The sequence below is a fragment of the Danio aesculapii genome, chromosome 15 (genome assembly GCF_903798145.1).
Source record: "Danio aesculapii chromosome 15, fDanAes4.1, whole genome shotgun sequence".
Lineage (NCBI taxonomy): Eukaryota > Metazoa > Chordata > Actinopteri > Cypriniformes > Danionidae > Danio > Danio aesculapii.
The window spans coordinates 15,851,350-15,873,427 of NC_079449.1; the positions used below are offsets into that span (position 1 = coordinate 15,851,350).

The following is a 22,078-nucleotide window of genomic DNA, read 5'->3' on the forward strand; positions in this document are numbered from 1 at the left end:
TCTAAAGCTTGCTGTTTGTCACTGGCTAAATGGATCAACGTTTGTTTTTCCCTGTCACCTCATAATTCAGTTTCTCATCAAATCTTGACCAATCAAATGCTCTTTAGTATCGGACATGCCCCGCCTCCTTCAAGACCCTTCTCATTTGCTTTTCGTTTGATGCACTTGAGCTCAACTACGCTTACTGTCAGAGCTGTGATGAAAACTAAACGCTGTCGGCTGTTTTTTAAACTACTGTATGTCCCGCCCTCTCTTTGTGTTTCAGTTGAGATTACATCAAACATCAAATAAAAAAACGTACATTATGAAACACTTCAGTCCAGTCTGTCTACCCTTATAGTTTGTCTTAACTGATTCAAAACGTTATGGCAGTGAATGACATCTTGACCACTGACAGCTCTAAAGCATCTAATGAAGCAAAAACAGCCAAGCTCATTGGCTGCTAAGGGAATCTCCACACGTTTTTGGCCATGCACTTTATCTCGTTCAGTTCCACCTACCAGTTCAGTGCTTTGTTTGCATCGTCTCTTTCCAGTTGAAGAAGCTATTCATCAGGCCAGTGTGATTGCAGTCATCTTAAGCGTGATGAGTCTCTTAAGAAAGGCTATTAGTGTGGGCTCAGCAAATGGACCCCGTAGAAAATTACACTCTGTCTTTTAAAAAGCCCTTAACACAAGCCCTCTCAAGCTGTTTATCTAAATTAGCATTAGCTGAGTGTGTATGCATGTGCCTACAGGGACATTTACAGTGCCCTCTGCTAATATCGGCATCCTTGGTAAATACAGTATGAGCAAAAAAGGCTGTGAAAAAAATGTCTTGATTGTTTAACCTCTTTTACTGTAAAAATTCTTTGTTAGAGGAATAATTTAACCCCCAAAAATGAAACTTATCCCATATTATACTCACCCTAAAGCCATCCTCAGTGTATATATTTTCTGTCAGACAGACACACTTGGAGTAGTTTTAACTTTTATCATGACTTTTCTATGCTTAATGATGTTTGATAGTGACTTTTATTTTGAATCCTCCTAAAGCACATAAACCTGTCATCAATTTAACCCATACACTGTCTTATTAAGCAGGTTGGCACATCATGCATCATGCGTCATATGTTGTGTATTTTTTTTAGTTGCGCATGATGTGAAGTCAGCCATTGGAGTTTGTAATTTATAAATATTCAATATTTTGGCTATAAAAACATATTAATGTGCTTCATGCTTTTCGCCCCTGGTGGTGTATGGGTAAGTTTGATGACAGATTTATGCACTTTTTCGAGGCTTCAAAATAAAAGCCACTACCTAACTCCTTTATACAGCATGGAAGAGCCAAATGTATAACTACCCTGGCTGTTTACTCTATGAATTCCTGTGAGCAAAATATTTCAACCTGCGCTCTAATCAGTGTGAATGAGGATGTGTGCCTGTCTTGTCTCAACACCTCATTAGGAGGATGTTTTGATAGGCAAGCATATCTCCAAGAATAAACGCTAAAGCACTGAACACTACCTGACAAAAGTCTTGTCGTCGATCCCAGTTGTAATAGCGACAAAAAATAACTTCAAGTTGATCATTTGGAAAATTGGCAGAAGGTAGGCTTTTCTGATAATTTATCCGTTGAACTGCATCCCAATCATCACAAATACTGCAGAAGACCAATTGGAACCTGCATGGACCAAAGTATCTTAGAGAAATCAGTCAAGTTTGGTGAAGGAAAAATCATGTGTTGGGGTTACATTCAGTTTGGGGGTGTGCGAGAGATCTGCAGAGTGGATGGCAACATCTACAGCCTGAGGTATCAAGACATTTGTGCTGCCCATTACATTACAAACCACAGGAGAGGGCAAATTCTTCAGCAGGATAGCGCTCCTTCTCATGCTTCAGCCTCCACATCAAAGTTCCTGAAAGTGAAGAAGGTCAAGGTGCTCCAGGATTGGCCAGCCCAGTCACCAGACATGAAAATTATTGAGCATGTCTGGGGTAAGATGAAGGAGGAGGCATTGAAGATGAATCCAAAGTATCTCGATGAACTCTGAGAGTCCTGCAAGAATGCTTACTTTGCCATTCCAGATGACTTTTAGTTATTTGAGTCATTGCAGAGATGCAGTCCTCCAAGCTCATGGGAGTCATACACAATATTAATTCTTTTTCCACTGCAGCATGACTTTATATTCTATACTGTACATTATTTCTGTTAAGTGACAAGACTTTTGTCTAAGCAAAGTCAGACCTTACTGTCCTAATTAAATAATTTAAAATCAAGGCATGATCATATTTTATTTTGGTATAAGTGTAATCTAGAGGCCTTGCCTTCATATAAGCCACTTCTGATACCAAATGATCAAGAAGTCAAGTTATTATTTGTAGCTCCTAAAACTTGCATAGACGGCAAGACTTTTGACAGGTAATGTAGATAGTTGAACAAATAAAACATTAAAATAAATACAATCCAATATTTTTTTTATGTTAAACAAATTTTACATTGATTGATTTCAACTTTATTGGTTAACATGGCAATAAATTAATAAGTTAAAATGGTAACACTTTAGAATGATGGTCCATTAGTTAATGTTAGTTAATGTATTCATTAGCATTAACTAAGTAAGAATAGTGTTAGCATTTATTAATTGTAGTTCAACATTAACAGATGCATTATTCAAATCTTAAGTTATGCTTAACATTAGTTAATGCACAGTAAGTTAACATGAGCTAATGTTATTTAACGTAAATGTCATTAACTAATTTTAATAAAGAGGAATAAATACTGTAATATATATAAAGTTCTAATTGTTTGTTAATGACCATTATTTTAAAAGGTTACCGTTAAAATCACTTGCAAAATCATTGGTTCGACTTAAAAATGTAAATGAGCAACATATTTTTTACAGTGTATTCTAAAGGATAGCAAGAAAAAAACCTCTACTCTCATCCAGAAACAAACTTAAGAATCTTCAGGGGAGTTTTTTGTTTTTGTTTTTTAGCAAAATATCAAATACCTAAACAAAGTAAACATGTTTATTCATAGCCTTCTTTGCTCATATTTATCAAAAATAGTGGAGGACACTGTATATACTGTCTCTTTTAGTAGCCATGTTGATTTTCGTTGAAAGCTTCCATTTCCCTGCAAAGTAATATTTAATGGAAAACAAAAGGGCTCAACCGCAAGAAGATTTCAGCAATGTATCTGTTTTCATGGCACGCACAACCTCAAGAACATCCCTGAAATACGGCCCTCGCACTGAAACCTTTATTGACAAACTGGGTTGGACATATTAGGCAGTGATGTGAGCAGCGAGCAGAGCTCATATTCATCCGTTTATCACCACGGTCTCGCCTAGCGACTGAAACCATGTCACCCCAACACACGCTCTCACACACCCTAAATGTGTGTTGACAGTGATTATGCAAAAACCACATCCTCTTTCCGCCGATACCTGCTTTGCGAAGCCATTCCCTCTTTATATAGGGTTGCAAATGGATTCCGCGGGGAGCGTCCAATGAGAGGGTTCTGATAATCTGAAGGAATTTTAAATTTCGCTTATTTCCAGCCCTTAGAGCTCATGTCACATGCAGGAGAGATCAGATGAAATACAGCCTTTGATGTGAGTGTGAGTGTGTGTGTGTGTGTGTGTGTGCGCGCACTTGTGAGTGTGTTTTTCTCATCTTTTAAAAGGATTTACAGTACAGAAACTTTGGGTAAACAGTTTGAGATTTGAATCAGAGATTTATATTTTATCATGCTTTGGGTTTATTGTTTTGTTTTTACTCGTGTAAAAACTCTGAATTTTTTTTTAAGTTTTTGTTTTCACAAATTGTGGATTACATTAAGTTATTTTGGGTTTAATGAAAAGAAATTTGGAGTGCTTTCAAATCCAATGGATGTTTGTGTTAGGACTAAAATGAACCTTTATTAGAACCTCCATAGTTTTTACTTACTATTCATTCATTTTCCTTTGGCTTAGTCCCTTATTTATCAGGGGTCACCACAGCAGAAGGAACCGCTAACTATTCTGGCGTATGTTTTATGCAGCCTATGTCCTTCCATCTGCAACCCAGTACTGAGAAAAACCCTTACACTCTCACATTCACATACGCACTCATACACTACGGCCAATTTTCGTATGACTGAACTTGTACTAATTCGTACCAATTAGCCGCTAAACTGACAATACGTAAAATAGTTACGTTTTTTTCATGAGATCAGGCTGAAACACAAGCTATGTATCTTGCTATGTAACAAGTCAAATATTTACTGTCATCATGATCAGTGTTGGGGAAAGTTACTTTTGAAAGTAATGCATTACAATATTGATTTACACCCAAAAAAGTAACAAGTTGCATTACTTAGTTACTTTTTATAGTAAGGAATGCATTACATTACTTTTGCGTTACTTTTGTGTTACTTTTTATTACCTGGCTGGAGCTTGATTTGTTTCATAACTTGTTTTCTTTTCTTTTTTTTTAATAGAGGAGTTCTGCAATGCACTGTTAACCAACACCTACATTTACCTAAATAATACATATATAATTATTATTAAAAATAATATTTTAGGATAAGGTTATCCCAGAACTTCAAGAGCTATAGATACCATATATATATATATATATATATATATATATATATATATATATATATATATATATATATATATATATATATATATATATATATATATATATATATATATATATATATATATATACAGATTATTGAAAGTTTAAAGCAATGTGTTTGCTACTTTTGTATTATTTGTCTCAAGTAAAATAACTGTTCATTGAGACTATAATCCCCTTTTTCTTTTCTTCGATGCATTCAAAATAGTAAACACATATTCTCATTGACTGCGTGATTCATTGTGATTAATTTAATTGTAATTTAGTATTTTTTTTTAAATCTATTTAATTAAACTAAAAAGTAACTTGCATTACATTTTTAAAAAAGTAACTCAAATATTATTACATTTTTTTACTTTACTCGTTACTTCGAAAAGTAATATTATTACGTAAAGCGCATTACTCGTAATGCGTTACCCCCAACACTGATCATGGCAAAGGCAAAAGAAATTAGTTGTTAGAAATTAGTTATTAAAACTATTTTGACTGTCCAATTGAGTATTAGTAGACTGTCTGCTTAATATCTGTTGATACTGCTCCTTCAACAGACATTTAACTGACTATAAGAAACACTTCAAGTACATGTCAACTTACACTGACCCTAACCCCAACCTAACAGTCTACTTAGTCTATAATCTAATAAGAATTAGTTGACATGTAGATGCATGTAAAAATGTGTTGAAGCAATGTTTTGCTGAAAAGAGGGTTCATTTTTTGTCTTCAACTATATATATAAAACTCAGAAATGGTGTTTGATCAAAGCAAAGTGCAAAAAACATTTCAGTTAAATTAGAGCACACATTACAAAATCAGTATTTGAGGCACACCTCTGGGCTCAAATTGTCCAAAAGCATAAAACATTTATTTCATTGTGATGTAAATGAAGGTTGAAAGGGCAGCAGCAGCTCTGTGGAAAAAAAAAAGTATGCACTGTATGAATTTGGCAGCAACAAGGCAAGGTGATAGGACACACATGCACACTCACACACACATTCATACACATGGTAGGCAGACTAGACTAGAGTAGTCACACGTTGTCATCCTGTGCTTTTTTCATGAAGCCAGAAGCCAACATCAGCCGGCAGTAAACAGTCCAGGCCCTCACCTGTTCAAAAACACAGGCCCTTTGGTAAACACTGTCATAAACTGAGCTGGTCTTTCCTCTCTACAAGTACAGTGTAAACCAGCGTGTCTGCTTTCAGACTTACCTGCAGTAAAGGCCTTTTACAAGCTACAAAAGTCACTCAGCCCTGTCTTAATGTGTCCGTTACTGCCGTTGAGTGGCAGTGATTGTTTTAAAGGTCTGTTTAATCTCCGCTTAGCCTAAAATAAAATCTGTCAGTTCAGGCATAGCATGTCACAGCATTTTATATTTATTGATTTATTTATTTTACCAAAACAGTGCTTCGTAACTGATCAAGTTTTAATACGGCAAAGTGCAATTTATATAAATATTTCTTAACATTAAACTTGCATATTTTAACTTTAACTACTTTTTAAAAAAGGTAGGGTTCCACACAATTCATTCAAGTTGTCCCAACACAAATTTATTAAGTTAACTTAAACTTAAGCAGATTGAACAAATCAATTAAGTTATTCCAAAAATATCTCAATAATTGTGTTGTTGTTTCAGGTTATTTTAAATAGTTTGAACAAGCAGAAAAAATATTTTTGGAGTTTATGTAAGTTATCTTGAACAATAATTAATTATATTAGTTATAATTAATATAGTTCTAAAACATTCATTAATCTCGGGGGTCATTTATTTGACACTGCAAAAAAATAAAGTGTTTTGACTTAATTTTGGAGGCCTAAATGAGACAAACTTTGGAACTGAGTTTCATAGTGCATGTTTTCGAAAATAAGACTATTATCATTTTTTATACACTCTCAGAAAAAAGGTACATGGTGGTACAAATAATGTTCTTTAAGGAACAGTTTTGTACCTTTGTAAAAGTTGTACCTTATGGTACAGAAAAGACCTTTTGTGACACTGTTCTGTGTCTTTTATGGTACAATTGAAATGGAGGTACACAATTGTTCTCATAAAAAGGTACATAAGTGTTGGACAACTACTTCTTTATTACAATATCTATGAAAATAAATATTACTGGAAAGGCAAAGTGATTTTATGAATAATTTCCATATTAAAACATGAATGTTCATTTAAACCCATATGTTTAAAAAACTCAAAAGCATTCATTATTAAGTTCTATTAAACAAAACAACTGGTAAAACAAAACTAAAGTTATTGTAAACTAAACATTGAAGGCATTTTTAGTAAACATTTGGTAAACATTTTCTGATAAATACATGTTCATTATTGATATCCACTATCAATTTGCTTTCCACTATGCACATGAGCTGGCAAAAGTCCCGCATATGCAAAGTGTTCATGCAGACATTTTAGTATTGTAAAACTAATCAAACATTGTGCATATCTCGTTACAATACTTTTGCATAATTCTATTTCTGTTTTAAAATTAAGTCAATTAAATTAACTTTTAGATGATTACTAAGGTATTGTGTGGAAATTGGAGAAAACAAATGTTTTATATTGTACATGGGAGAATTCAATTCAATTCAATTCACCTTTATTTGTATAGCGCTTATACAATGTAGATTGTGTCAAAGCAGCTTCACATAAAAGGTCATAGTAAATAGGAACAGTGTAGTTCAGTTTGTAGTGTTTAAGTTCAGTTCAGTTTAGCTCAGTTCAGTGTGGTTTAATAATCACTACTGAGAGTCCAAATACTGAAGAGCAAGTCCAAATATTGAAGAGCAATGTGTTTCTGTAACATTTACTCAAAAATAGATCTTTTGATTTGTGTTCAAGTATTTTTTCTTTTTTTGTCAATGAAAAAGATGCATTTACACACACAAAAAAAAACATAGTTTAAAAATGTATTTGATGTTTTTTATTTACTGAAAATAAATTGACACATTTTGGATAAAGTAAAATGCCTTTTAATAGTTCTTGAAGCAACGTGTTTGACACTGTTAAGGTACCAAGTGTCTTGTCACTGTAGTGGTTCCTTCATGGATCACATTTGTACCTTTGATGAAGGTACCTTTGATCTAAACAATGTTTGAATCAAAATGATAAATTTTCCTTTTAGACCAAACATCACTGGAATATTATGTAAAGATCATGTTCCATGAATAGATTTAGTACATCTCCTACTGTAAATGAATCAAAACTTAAAAGTAATATAAATTGCTAAGACTTAATTTGGAAATCTTTAAATAGAATTTTCTCAGTATTTTGATTTCTTTTCAGACTCCAGATTTTAAATATAATATTGCCCTATAACAAACCATTCATCAATGAAAAGCTTATTTATTAAACTTTCAAAAAATTGAAAAGGACTGATTTAGTGGTCCAGGGTCACAAATAGCCTTTAATATGTCATTCTTTTTTATGTCTAAATGTTCTTTTTTTATGAACTGTATAAATATTAATTTCCTGTAAATCTCTTAAATGTGTTAATCATTAGTGTATGTTTTGTTCAGAAAAAAACACAAAGGGCATATTCCATTTTTAAAGCTTTAAATGCCTTTTTTTTAACCCATGTACTACATTCTTGTCTGTGCAAAATGTTTTCTCTTGTGTTCACCTGGCCAAGTAAACAATGGCAATGTTGTATTTTTATCTGCACTGCCCCTTTATATGTGTCTATGTGCAGCTGTTAGTCTGTGGGATATGAGCCTCTTTAGCTCAAATATCCATTTTTTCTCATGCACCAAAAAATGGCAAATGACCAAAATGACTTGCATAAGACTGATGACTTTTGACCAATTGTTTTATACAATTGAAGTCAGAATTATTAGCCCCCTGAATTATTAGCCTCCTGTTTATTTTTTTCCCAATTTCTGTTTAACAGAGATTTTTTTCAACACATTTCTAAACATAATAATTTTAATAACTCATCTCTAATAACTGATTTATTTTATCTTTGCTATGATAACAGTAAATAATATTTGACTAGATATTTTTCAAGACACTTCCATACAGCTTAAAGTGACATTTAAAGGCTTAACTAGGTTAATTAGGGTAACTAGGCATGTTAGGGTAATTAGACAAGTTACTGTATAATAATGGTTTGTTCTGTAGACCATTGAAAAATAGCTTAAAGGGCCTAATGATATTGTCCTTAAAATGGATTTTAAAAAATTAAAAACTGCTTTTATTCTAGCCGAAGTAAAATAAATAAGACTTTCTCCAGAAGAAAAAAATATTATCAGACATACTGTGAAAATCTCCTTGCTGTGTTAAACATCATTTGGGACAAATTTGAAAAAGAAAAATTCAAATGGGGGCTAATAATTCTGACTTCAACTGTATGTAATATACAAAAATGTATGGGTGTTGCTCTGCTAAATGTCTTATCTGCCCTCAGGTCATATGTAGTATAACACTGTCAAAGTTTAGATTAAACACACTTTAGCATTGTAGAGATACATTATAGCCCATTTTGGTGCAGTCTTCCTCGACATACTTTTTGGGAATGGTTTGCGTTATTGAAAACAAAAGTCTGATGAAAGCCTTTTTTGTTATCTTTAACCCATGTACTACATTCATGTCCGTGCAAAATGTCTCCTCTTGTGTTCACCTGGCCAAGTAAACAATGGCCAAATTTTATTTTGGCTGCACTGCTTCTTTAAATGTCTCTGTGTGCAGCTAAAATGACTGGATTTTGAGCCTCTTTAGCTCAAATATACATTTTCTCCCATGCACCATAGGGAGTAGTCACCATTCTTGAGATGAGAAGTGCCCTCACTTTCCGGACACATTTTCCCCTCTCTCATTCCACACAGTCCCAGCAGTGGAAGCCTATTAGACAAATCTGCAGCGGGCCTAGCAGAGGTGCTATGATGGCAGGTTGTCAGTGCGACAGACGACCGGCTTTATAAACATATCAGTCATGCTGGCTGTTATATCCTCGGCACACATTTGACATGGAGAGGGATTGCACTCATCTCTCCAGGGCCTGTGTGAAAAATTGTGTCCGGTTTAAAAAAACGACGGATCCTTTTTGATGTATTCACCCCCTGTCATAATGTTCATTCGGCGGGCAGTTCGGGGCGTCCTTTGAAGAATAAGGATGGTGAAAAAGATTTGGCTTGGGTGTCAGGCTCAATAATGGCTGTTAACGGCAGCAAATCGAGAAGAATTGCGCAGGGCTGGTTTGTCGGTGAGGGTCCGGTGGTTATTTAAAGAATTTCAAAATGGCATTGAGAACAAAATAGTATGAATTATTACAAAATTACACTGATACATATGGTGATATGCATTTGTATGAACATTTTACAACCCAATACGCTTATTTCATGCAACTGCCATTTTAAAAAATGAAACCAAGGCTGTGGTGAGAAGAAACCTTTAAGTATATTATCAGCAGCATTGTAAACATTGCAACAACATGCTGTGGACTACAAACCTCCAGCTGTTGTCACGATTTCAAAGTGCATATGGCGTAAACATCACTTTAATATCATTCAGTTAAGTTTCATTTAAGCAATTAAAAGCATATTAGGCATCAAACACAATCTCTATAAGAGTAATACGCTTAAGTGTTCTCCTAGGCTTCAGTTCATGGCACCAGGTAAACACAATGGGGACACTTTCCTGCTTCAGCATGTAACTGGGTGTGCAATAAAACAATGCAGTCCTCTGTAGCACACCCCCTTGTTGTCTGTAATAGTGTTGTCCCGGTACTGAAATTTTAAAAACGTCCATTTCCCGCTAACATGTAAGCGCAGCTGAGCGCGTTCTTAAACAGCTGATTTGCCATAGTATTCACCAGTGCTCAACAGAAATGACTGTGATTGTCCATGAAAGTCATCAGTTCACCGCTCTTGGACACTGGAGCATTTTAAAGCCGCGAAGATCAGTCGATTCATCAACAGATCACTCGTCTGTGTTTGCACTGTAAACTTTGGTGAAGAGCAGTTAACAGATGACCTTCACGGCCAATCACAGTCATTTCTGCTGAGCACTGGTGAATACTATGGCAAATCAGCAGTGTTCAAGAACGTGCTCAGCAGTGCTTAAATGTTAGCAGGAAATTTATGTTTTTTTTTTTTTTTTTTAACTGAATACTGAATTTCAGTATTGTGACAACTTTAAGTGTAAAGAGTGAAAGAATCAGTTCATTAACTTTAGTTTAATAAATGGCATCTGAAATGTGTCATTAAAAAATAAAACGTTAACTAACGTTTTTGTGTGACTTCCCACATAAGCCTAACTTTCGCTTTTAATATGGCGGCCGTGTGAAATCAGTCTATAGCTGTATAAGCAACAAACAGGACCTAAAATGAACACTTACTAGAATAATGTATTATAAGTACCAACGGGTGTCATGGTGGCACAGTGGGTAACACAATCGCCTCACAACAAGATGGTTGCTGGTTCAAGCCTCGGCTGGGTCAGTTGGCATTTCTGTGTAGAGTTTGCATGTTCTCCTCGTGTTCACGTTGGTTTCCTTTGGGTGCTTCGGTTTCCCCCACAAGTCCAAAGACATATGATATAGGTGAATTGGGTAAGCTAAATTGGCCATAGTGTATGTGTGTGAATTAGTGTGTATGGATGTTTCCCAGTGATGGGTTGCAGCTGGAAAAGCATCCGCTGCGTAAAACATATGCTAGATAAGTTGGCGGTTCATTCCTCTGTGGCGACCCCAGATTAATAAAGGGACCAATCCGAAAAGAAAATGAATGAATAAGTACCAATTACAACTATTAACTAGCGGTGTATTACTTGCCTGTTAATAAAATATTGGCTGTTCAATAGGACATAATTATAAAGTGTGCTCTTATTCTAAATAGCTAAATTTGCCCAATACTTAAAGATAACCTATTGTAAAAACTCAGTAAATCAGTAAATAAGCAGTTTTCTGTATTTTGTGATTTATATATATTTTTATTTTTTACCATTTATTTATGCTCTTGAATTGCGTTATGAGACCTTGATCTTTCTTCCAACAACTTTTTACCCTGAAAAGTTTGTAAAAGTAACTTTTATTGACTTCTTTTAATAGTTTAAAGTGCTATATTGTCTGGGTTGGTGTTGTATATTACTGTTGCAACAACCTTGTAATAAACTGCTAGTACTTTTTCTGTTATTTGACAGACTTATTTCTCTCTATATTATTTTTATACATTATATTATTTTAAACTATTAAAATGTCAATTAAAGTCACTTTGTTAAACTGTAGAGTTGAATTTTCAACATCAAAAGTCGACAGAGCAGAGATCAAGGTACCATAATCCAATTCACAACCATAAATAAACGGAAAACACTTGTGAATCACAAAATATGGAAACTGTTAATTAACAGATGTTTTTTTTACAGTGTACTACCTTCTATTAATAAGCAGCAAATTATTAATAATAATAATAATAATAATAATAATAATAATAATAATAATAATAATAATAATAATAATAATAATAATTCCTTACGTTTATAGTGCTTTTCTGGACCCTCAAATCTCTTTACACGTTTTTGGAAGGAATCTCCTCCTCCATCACCAGTGTGCAGCATCCACCTGGATGACGCGAACGCATCACACCAGCTGATTGGTGGAGAGGAGACAGCATGATGAAGCCAATTATGATATGGGGATGGTTAGGAGGCCAGGATGGACAGAGGCCAGTGGGCAAATTTGGCCAGGATGCCGGGGTTAAACCCCTACTCTTTTCAAAAGGCATACTGTGGATTTTTAACGACCACAGAGAGTCAAGACCTCGGTTTAACGTCTCATCTGAAAGACGGCGCAGTATAGCGTCGTCTTCACTATACTGGGGTATTAGGTCCCATACAGACCGCAGGTTAAGCCCCCGCAGCTGGTCTCACTAATACCACTCACGGCAGCAGCCTAGCTTTCCCATGTGGTCTCCCATCCAGGTACTGCCTAGGCGCAGCCCTACTTAACTTCAGTGGGCGGCCATGTGAAAGTTGCAAAGAGCTAGCTTCTGGCAAATTAGTATTTTATTGGGCTAAAATTCTTAGTGGTTTGTTAAAAGCAAGAATTGTACCTTAAAATAAAGTGTGACCGTTGCTAAGTGTCATATACTAATCAAAGTTAGCATTAGCGAGTATATGAAACTTAAATGGCAAAGTCTGCATTGGAATCATAAGTAATCTAATGCACAGCGAAGTAGCTCAGTTTGACATGCAGTAAATGAATTCTATGAGTTCTGTGTCTTTTTATTTGCCTAACATGTTTGTAATGAGGTTGTTCAATAATAAGTTGTCAAAAAACCAAACCTTTTTTTGTGGTTTGTAGTTGTGTAGTTGCCCTGAATACCTTTATGGTTCAGGAGTGTTTGATTATAGTATTTATTACACAACTAAAAATGGCGAATGACCAAAATGGCTTGCAAAAGACTGATGAATTTTAACCAATTTGTTTATACAAAAATGTCTATTTTTTATATCTTTTGACATATCTGAAGATGCCAAAAAATTGTAGATTTAGAAACACTATATACCAGTGCAACTTTGTCTGGCTTTGTATTCCAGGGTCATGTTTATTATTGAAAAAATTTGTAATAATTCTATTAAATAATAACAATTTGCTAACATCAAAACAACAGTAGTCTTTTGTATTAAAGGTATGCACACAGTTTTATGGCTAGTAAAAATAATTTATGGCTAATAAAAGAGTTCAGCCAATTGGCAGGTGTGGCAAAATGATAGTCCCCGCCTCCAACACATGGTCCAGGTATCGGTGCGCCCCCTGTGTGTGTGCTGACAGGCTGAGAGCAGCGAGGTAAAAGCCTGGAGCCTGTTCCTGCTCGGCTGCTGCTGGTGTGATTAGATTGGGGCAGAAGCCTCCAGCTGGCAGGCCTGTCTGGGACCCGGGGCCGCTCGTCCCTGACACTCGTCACCATTGTGACACCTCTGACAGGCAGCGGACGGCCCAGCCAGACAGGTTCATTAAGCCCCATTTTTTACAGCTGGGCCTCCGTTCATCTCTCTCTCGCTCGCTTTCTCTCTGCGTTTCTCCTCGATGAGAACAAAAAGACGGCAGAGAATAACGACTGCACTTTGTAAAAGACCTCTGTGTCTGCAGGGGCGCTGGCTTGTTGATGTTTGATGTGCCGGTTCTGGTGTTATGACAAATTTTGTTCTGAACTGACCTATTTTAGGATGCTTTTTTTCTCCAGCAGTGTCTTTTGTTGTCAGGTCAACCTTTGGCCTGTGGTTTGTCACAGGAAGAGACAGGCAAGGGCATGTGTAGAAATTTGAATATGTCCACTGACACACAAAGAGGTCTTGTTTTATTTATTCATTTATTTATCTTTTGTTTTTGTATCGCAAACACCTAACATATATAGTTCAGTATTTGTTTAGATGTAATACTGTCTCTTAATTATTTTCTTTTATTGTTTGGCTTTACTGTGGCGCAGTGGGTAGCACGATTGCCTCACAGCAAGAAAGTCACTGGTTTGAGCCTTGGCTGGGTCAGTTGGCGTTTCTGTGTGGAGTTTGTTTGTTCTTCGAGTGGGTTTCCTCCGGGTGCTCTGGTTTCCCAGTCCAAATGACATGTGGTATAGTTTAATTGAGTAAGCTAAATTGTGTATGTGTGTGAATGAGTGTGTATGGATGTTTCCCAGTGATTGGTTTCAGCTGGAAGGGCATTGGTTGTGTAAAACATATGCTAGATAAGTTGGTGGTTCATTCCGCTGTGGCGACCTTAGATTAATAAAGGGACTAAGCCGAAAAGAAAATAAATGAATGAATAAATGTTTTTATTTTTTTTGTATTTTTATCATTATTGTTGTTTTATTTATTTTTATGCAAAAAATTATAATGTGTGTTTTAGAACTGTAGTTTTACTGTCTTTTAAAGAAGCACAAACAAAATGATCCTAAGTACCTGCAAAAGCAATACAAGTTTGAAATATTTTACTAAATATCCCTTCTGACTGTTCAAATCTACTGTGTTCGGGATGAAAACATCCGCTAAATTAAACTGCTGTAAAAATCAGATAAATATTTTTTCTAACTTTTTTGCATAAATCTGTTAATCAATCTCAGTCCTGATCAAAACTACTAAATGTTTTTTTAAAATTACAGGATTTTATCTCTTTAATTGCCAACTTCACAAATGATGTCACTGATTTGGTGAAAGAAACACACAAAATGACATATTTGCAATATGAAAAGTAATTGTGGACTGGATTTTTTTTTCCTTTTATCACGCTCTTGGACACGTGAACGATTAGTAACACATTGGTTTTGATGAATTGTTAGATTTAAATTTTTTCTCCCTAGGTTACTGTTGGTGGCTGTTTTTGCCCCATTGACTTCCATTATAAGCACATTTGATAGTGCATAAATACACAGTCTTTGTTTTTATTTACTTCATGTAGTTCTGAGAGCTGAGATTTTCTCAGATACATTAAGATAGGTGCGTAAAGGTCACTCCATATTAAATCCAGAAGCTTAGCTTTATTTTTGCACAGTCCTACCTAAAGGGTTAATGGTGCCAACTGATGATCAAGAGTACAAATTAAACATTTCACCTCTTACCAAAAGGGAAATCCACCAACAATCAAAAACATATGATTATATGGTGTCATGGTTTTGCAATCAAAAAATGTGGTTGTTATGGAGGTTAATGGGGTAAAAACAGCCACCAACAGTAAATAGAAAAACATGAAAATAAATCAAAAACAATGCATCGAAGGCAATGTTGTTTCACATGTCCAAGACTTTGATAAAAAGTAAAAAAAAAAAAAACTGTCCAAAATTACTTTTTACATTAACAATACGCTATTTTGTGTGTTGTTTTTTCACCAAATCAGTGACAGCATTTGTGAACTTGGCAATTAAAGAGTTTTGATTAGGACTGAGGTTGAAACATTTCGAAACAAATATTAATCTGATGCATTTTACAGCAGTTTAATTCAATGGATGTTTTCATCCTTAACAGAAAGGTAGTAAATTCGCCCAGAGTGTATCGTTAAGTTATTAAAAAATTTCAAATAATTTTCCCAAAATCTGTGTCAAAATAAGATTCGTCACCAAAAATCATCCCACTAGCTGAAACACAGAATGGAAAAAGTGATGGCCAAATTAAAACTCAAAATCACCCCAGAGTAAATGAAAACACCTCCAACAGCACATGAGGGTTAAAATTGCTTATTTTGATCTGAATATACTTTAAAATGTAATTTATTTGTCTAATTTCAAATCTGAATTTTAGCATAAATTTTTCACCAGTCACACGATCCTTCAGAAATCAGTCTAATATTCAGATTTCCCTATCAAAAAGCATTCTTAATTATGTTAAAAGTAGATAAGAGTAGAATTTTTCAGCTTTCTTTAATGATGAACACCATTTAAGAGATATCATTCGTGACATTATAAATGTCTTTCTTTAAATAATATAAATAAATAATTTTTCTTTGGATCTTTAAAATGATCAAAGATTCCTAAAAAATGACTAAACTGTTAATAAATATTGCTAATCTTATACATTTATTTACTATTTATTATTATTAAGAAGCATTTCTATTTTCTTCAGCTGTTTTCTGAGTTATTGTTCCCTCTGTTGTTCTTCCACCCTATGGGAAGTCACTGAAACTCCAATGTTCTTCCGACTACTTACCCACTAAACTCTAAAAATTGCTGTTTTCCACTCATGCTGTATCTGTGACAGCTCTTTTGAGTTCAGTTCTGTGGAGGTGTCAGGCAAGAGGGTGAGCCTATCTGTATTTCTAACACTGGTTGTTGGTGGTTTGTATGGAGTGAGGGTACCTGCAGCATTTTCATATAATCCATTTTTAATTGAGCCCCAGAGACTCAGAAGTGACAGGAGGCTCTCTGGTGTCAGCCGAGCATTATTCCAGAGAGAAATTAAGTCTGGTTGGTGGTGGCTTTCTGTGTCTCTAACCATGATTAAGCAAGCTCACCCGATTCCCATTCACAGTTACTGAGCAGTGTCCCAAACACGCTTATTTACAAAAACAAACACTTGAACTATGATTAAAATTGGTTTAAAAACCCATTTCGTACACTTAAATAAATTAAAAATGTCATAATAAATTAAAAACTAAACCTAAATGATGCTAACAAGAGTTATGTAAAAAACTAATTGAAGTGAAATAATGATTTGCAAAACTTATATTGTTTTACAGAATTAATAAGCAGCTAGTCCAGTGATGAACTTGCACAAGAGCTATAGTCTACACTGAGAGTGCTCTGTCAACTCTGCTAAACTACGAAAACTGAAAACAAATCTGGAACTAAATAAGAAAATGGTAAATATAATACTAAAACTAAGGACCAATCCCAATTCTATTTTTGTACCCCTACCCCTTTCCCTTCCCCTTGGCCCCTTAAAACTGAGTGTGAAGGGGAAGGGCTTCAAATTTACTCCTAAGAATTGGGACAGCACTACAGCACCTGCACACGTCATCTTATGTCATCACGATCTCTTGCTTCATGTGAGATCAGACGATCTTGACTGCTGTAGTTATTCCAGTTGTGCTATTTTTTGGTATTTATCTTTAGAATCACTGAAGGCATATATTATGTTATCATAACGATCTAATGTGGCAATAAGATCGTAACTATACTGCGCATTTACACAGTGGCCATATTCATCTATGTAAACACACCTAAAGCAACATTAACATTATAGCAGACACTGTAAAAAGCTCATTCCCAGCCACTAGACTTTTCTGACAGGGTATTCCAGTGTCAATGAGTGTCAGAATGTTGTGGGACTGCTGTACAAAAGTTATTATTATGGATTAAAGATCGTGAAATTTGGCGGTTTTTATTTTAGGTTTTTTTTTAAAACATGATGGTAAAGCACGTACACGGTTATAAATATATTAAAACATGTGCTTGTTTGTTGTAAAAATTCATAATAATGACAAAAAATACTAATTTGTAGATCTTTTTACTTCCGGGTGGAGCTATGCTGCCGTTGTAGCTGGTGTATTCTGGGAAATTTTCTTACCCCTTGGTTTCGAGTGTGGTCCTGAAAAATCTTTGTTCGAAGGGCTATCTACCCCCTTCCCCTTAGCCCTAAGCATTCAAGCTTAAGATAACTAGGACACCCTTACCCCTTCACGGGAATGTGCAAAAAGAGGGGAGGGCTAAGGGGTAGAATTGGGATTGGGGCTAACAAATCTATCCTTGCAACGGTGTAGCCGAAAATGGAAAAGCTTTTATCATTTCGTTTTGCCTACAGCTAATCAGTCTGTCAGATTCTAGAGTGCATCACAGGTCTAAATAAAAATATAAATGATCCTAAATAAAACAAATACATTTAAAGCGATGGTATATCATTTCTCTCACCTGGGAAATGGAGGCCACGTAAATGGTTTGGGAGCACAATAAAATGCACGCAACATGCCATATAATCTGATAATTGTAAGAAATAATTTCAAAAAGCAACTGTGTAAAGCCACATAAAAAAAAAACGGTTTATATACCAAGTTTAGCAGCTAAGCAGCTGAGGTGAGGTGACAGCGCCACGCGAGACCTAGCTATCACTCTAGTAGCCATGCCTTTAATTATGCAGACTTAATATAACTTAATATAAAGGAAACGGATGAGTAAAAAAAATTCACCCCCTCACAGTTGTCATGAAGGGTAATATTAGCTACATGAACCAAAATCGTTCTTTGTACCAGCTGTAAACACCTTTTTTCACCTTTAAAGTTGACCATTTTAACAGAGGGTCAATAGAAATTTGCTCTATATGGAGTAAGGACTAGTGGAATTTCGATGAATTGCAGTTTCAGTTACTTCCTTATTGGCTTCATGAGGGCGAGCGGGAGGTTGCTGCTTGCTAGTTTTTCCGTGTTTTCAGTTAAGAAATGATGTAGTGTAAACGAACAGGCAACATGTTTAAATACAATTCAGTTTTTGGCTTAAAATGTCATTAAAACAGCCTCTTAAACTAAACTGAAATGTAAGCAAATTTAAAAAGTTGCATTGAAGTAATATTAATTTGAAAACCGGAATCTAAACTTAGTCCCAACACACTCAGAAATAAAGGTACAAAATCTGCCACTGGGTGGTACCTTTTCAAAAGATGCACTTTTAACTTTAGAAACTTTAGGGTACACTTTTGTACCTTTAATATATAATGTTTTGTATTATTTAGGTATTAATATGTACCTTTAAAGACCTGTTATGAACAAAAATGCCGCCCAGTGCCAGATTTTTTATTTCTGACAGTGAAAACATTCTTCTACCTCCAAGTTGACAAAAATGGGCTCTTATCTATGTGTCATTCTCATGTTGGACCTGAAGTGTGTGAGTGTGGCCCCTCATTCTCACTTGTCAGGATGAAGCTCTTGATCCAACCTCCAGGGTCCCCGAGGGTCTCTGAGGAGAAACTCACTAATGATCCCCCTCTTGCCCTGCTTGTGTGTTAGTATTGATTATTTACGCCCGCTTTACCCCGGTAGGGACAGCACAGTGAAAGTGTCGGCCCCACAAGAGAAATACGTGTCAAATAAAATGGAGGAAAGGTGCAAAGATGAGCCTTTGCATCATCAACAGAAAGCAGACTGCATTTTGAGATAATAAAGCCTCGATCAATGGATGCCAGCCAACATTCCTGACGGGACTGGAATGTTTTGTGAAAGTGGCTTCATGGCATGATGATTGGAGTGACAATCAAACTCCAACTATGGAATGTGTTTGCCGAGCAACGATCATAACATGTGTGACATTGAGTTGGAAAAAAAAAAACTGGAAAAATGTGGTGGATTGCAGTTGGGTTAACGTGTCTCTTTTCCTCTTATCGCCTGTCTGTAGGTGCTGGTTTACTCCGAGGGGCTTCATGGGAAATGGATGTTCAGCGAGATCCGAGCCGTGTTCACCCGACGCTTTCTACTGCAGAACACAGCGCTGGAGATCTTCATGGCCAACAGAAGTAAAATTTGACTTTTTGCTTTATGGATATCAAAACAGACACTCTAAGTAGCTTAGTTTGAGAACAGAAAGAAATTAAAAGAAAAGTTCATCTAAATTCTTAATATAAGAAACCTTAACGAGTTACTTTTTCTTGCTGAACACAAAATAATAAATGCTGAATAAGGTTGGAAACTGGTGGTCTTTAAAAAAGGAAATACAGTGGAAAGGGTTGGTAAATGATGAGTGTTTTAATTTTCTGATGAACCAACCCTTTAAGTTTTCTGCTTTCAGTGATGAGTTTTACCCACTTTTTTGATCCAGATACTATTTAGTCAACTGGCTGTGTTTACTAGTAAAATTGTACAATCTGTTTTTTTTTTTTAATTTGTAATTTTACTGTTTGAGCTTGAAAACATATTTGACAATTATAAAGTCCACTGCAACTGGAGAATTTCTCTATATTGGTAAGAACTCTTTCTGGTAGCACTCAAATGCCTAAACTGTACTTTTAAAATTCTTATGAAAAAGCAAAAGTCAATAAGCAATAAAAACAAACATTTTCTTTATATATATATATATATATATATATATATATATATATATATATATATATATATATATATATATATATATATATATACAGGAGCACACTGGTTACAATATTCCGAAATTAATGGTAGTCATTGTGGGGTGTGATTGGTTACAAAATAAAAATTATATATATATATTAAGAAAATGAAAGTAACAAATTGCTTTTTTTTTTGGTAGTTTAATAGTAACTTGTAATATACTTGCCTTAAATACTGTAAATCAAGGATTCTCAACCGGTGGGCACTAGTGGGCCTCAATGATCCTGTAGGTGGGCCGCAAGATAGCTTAAAATGAACTCTCAAAATTATACAAAAATTTTTGGATTTCATTATTAATAAGCTATTTTAAAATGATCGAAGTAATGCACTTTCTCCTGTTCTCTGATTGAATACTTCAAACTCAAAAACAGCCTCATGATCGCGTCTGCAACTAGTACACGCAAGTCTGTCCATTCACAAGCTATGCGTGAAGTGAAAGTGAAAGTCTCTCTTTGTGTATTTTTTAATGAACTAATTAATTAATGTGTTCTATAACGTGTGCACGCCCATACAGGAGGATCTAGCGAGACTCAATTGTGTTTCTGCCATAGAATGTAAAATAAACTTGCATATGAGCTTCAGACACACTCTGGCGGAGATGTTCACTGCCACAGTGATCTCCCAATAATATCCAGCTGCAAACTCAACCACCATCAGATCCATGCGTTTCAACAGATTTAGGGTATTGTACTGTATTTTACATTTGTCTGTATATTTTTGAATAGTAGCAGAATCTAGTCTCCCAATATATAGACGATTTACCATGTTTGTAAACATTCAGTATGCGCGTGCATGGAGGTAGCAGAAAAAAAAGGGAGTACTAGCAATTACAGGGATGGAATGTCATCCGATGCGGTACAGAGTTTGTTGTTGTCTTAGAAATAAGTTATACTGATTACATATTATATACATATTATTTGCATAATGCTTTCAGCATATTATAACAGCTTGTCACCCAGTGATAAGCACATTGATTCGGCAAAATTAACGTTAAAGTGAACGGCATTCATCTGACAGGTCCATCTGTGATCACACCCTCCCAATGAATATTGGATAAGACGAAATGGCCAAGCATCCAGCCCCAAATATACAATCTCATTGAAGCTCCAAGGGTTTTAACAAGAGAGAAGTTTAAGACCTACAAGTCTTTGGATGCCTACAATTTTGTTCTGTGTGGTTATGTGCAAGAAATAATGTTCCTTGATTACCAGATTAATTTAAGTTTTCTATTTTCGAATTTGGCATCCTACTGCACAACACGACATGTTTGCTATTGCAACCAGTCTCTTTTTGCAACCGGGGGCCCGTGTGACGTAGGTTGGTACTGTAATTTGTCTATATACAGTTGAAGTCAGAATTATTAGCCCCCCTGAACTATTAGCCCCACTTGTTTATTTTTTTCCCCAATTTCTGTTTAACGGAGAGAAGACTTTTTCAACACATTTCTAAGCATAATAGTTTTAATAACTCATTTCTAATAACTGATTTATTTTATCTTTGCCCTGATGACAGTAAATAATATTTGACTAGATATTTTTCAACACACTTCTATACAGCTTAAAGTGACATTTAAAGGTTTAACTAGGATAATTAGGTTAACTAGGCAGGTTAAGGTAATTAGGCAGGTTATTGTATAATGATGGTTTGTTCTGTAGACAGTCGGAAAAAAAATAGCTTAGAGGGGCTACTAATTTTGACCTTAAAATGGCTTTTAAAAAGTTAAAAACTGCTTTTATTCTAGCCAAAACAAAATAAATAAGACTTTCTCCAGAAGAAAAAAAATACTTTCAGACTTACAGTGAAAATTTCTTTGCTCTGTTAAACATCATTTGGGAAAAGTGTGAAAAATAAAAAAAATCAAAGGGGGGCTAATAATTCTGACTTCAACTGTGTGTGTGTACATTTATATATATATTATATACTATAATTATATATATAATTTTA

General features: G+C 35.1%; 1 protein-coding gene across 1 annotated transcript in view; it reads left to right on the forward strand.

Annotated features, from left to right (window-relative positions):
* Positions 1-22,078, forward strand: part of nbeab (neurobeachin b) — a 344,764-nt gene that overhangs the window by 211,446 nt on the left and 111,240 nt on the right. Inside the window, exon 27 of the mRNA XM_056474110.1 lies at positions 19,407-19,524. Coding sequence (XP_056330085.1) covers positions 19,407-19,524 — 118 coding nt within the window. The remainder of the gene's footprint in view (positions 1-19,406; positions 19,525-22,078) is intronic.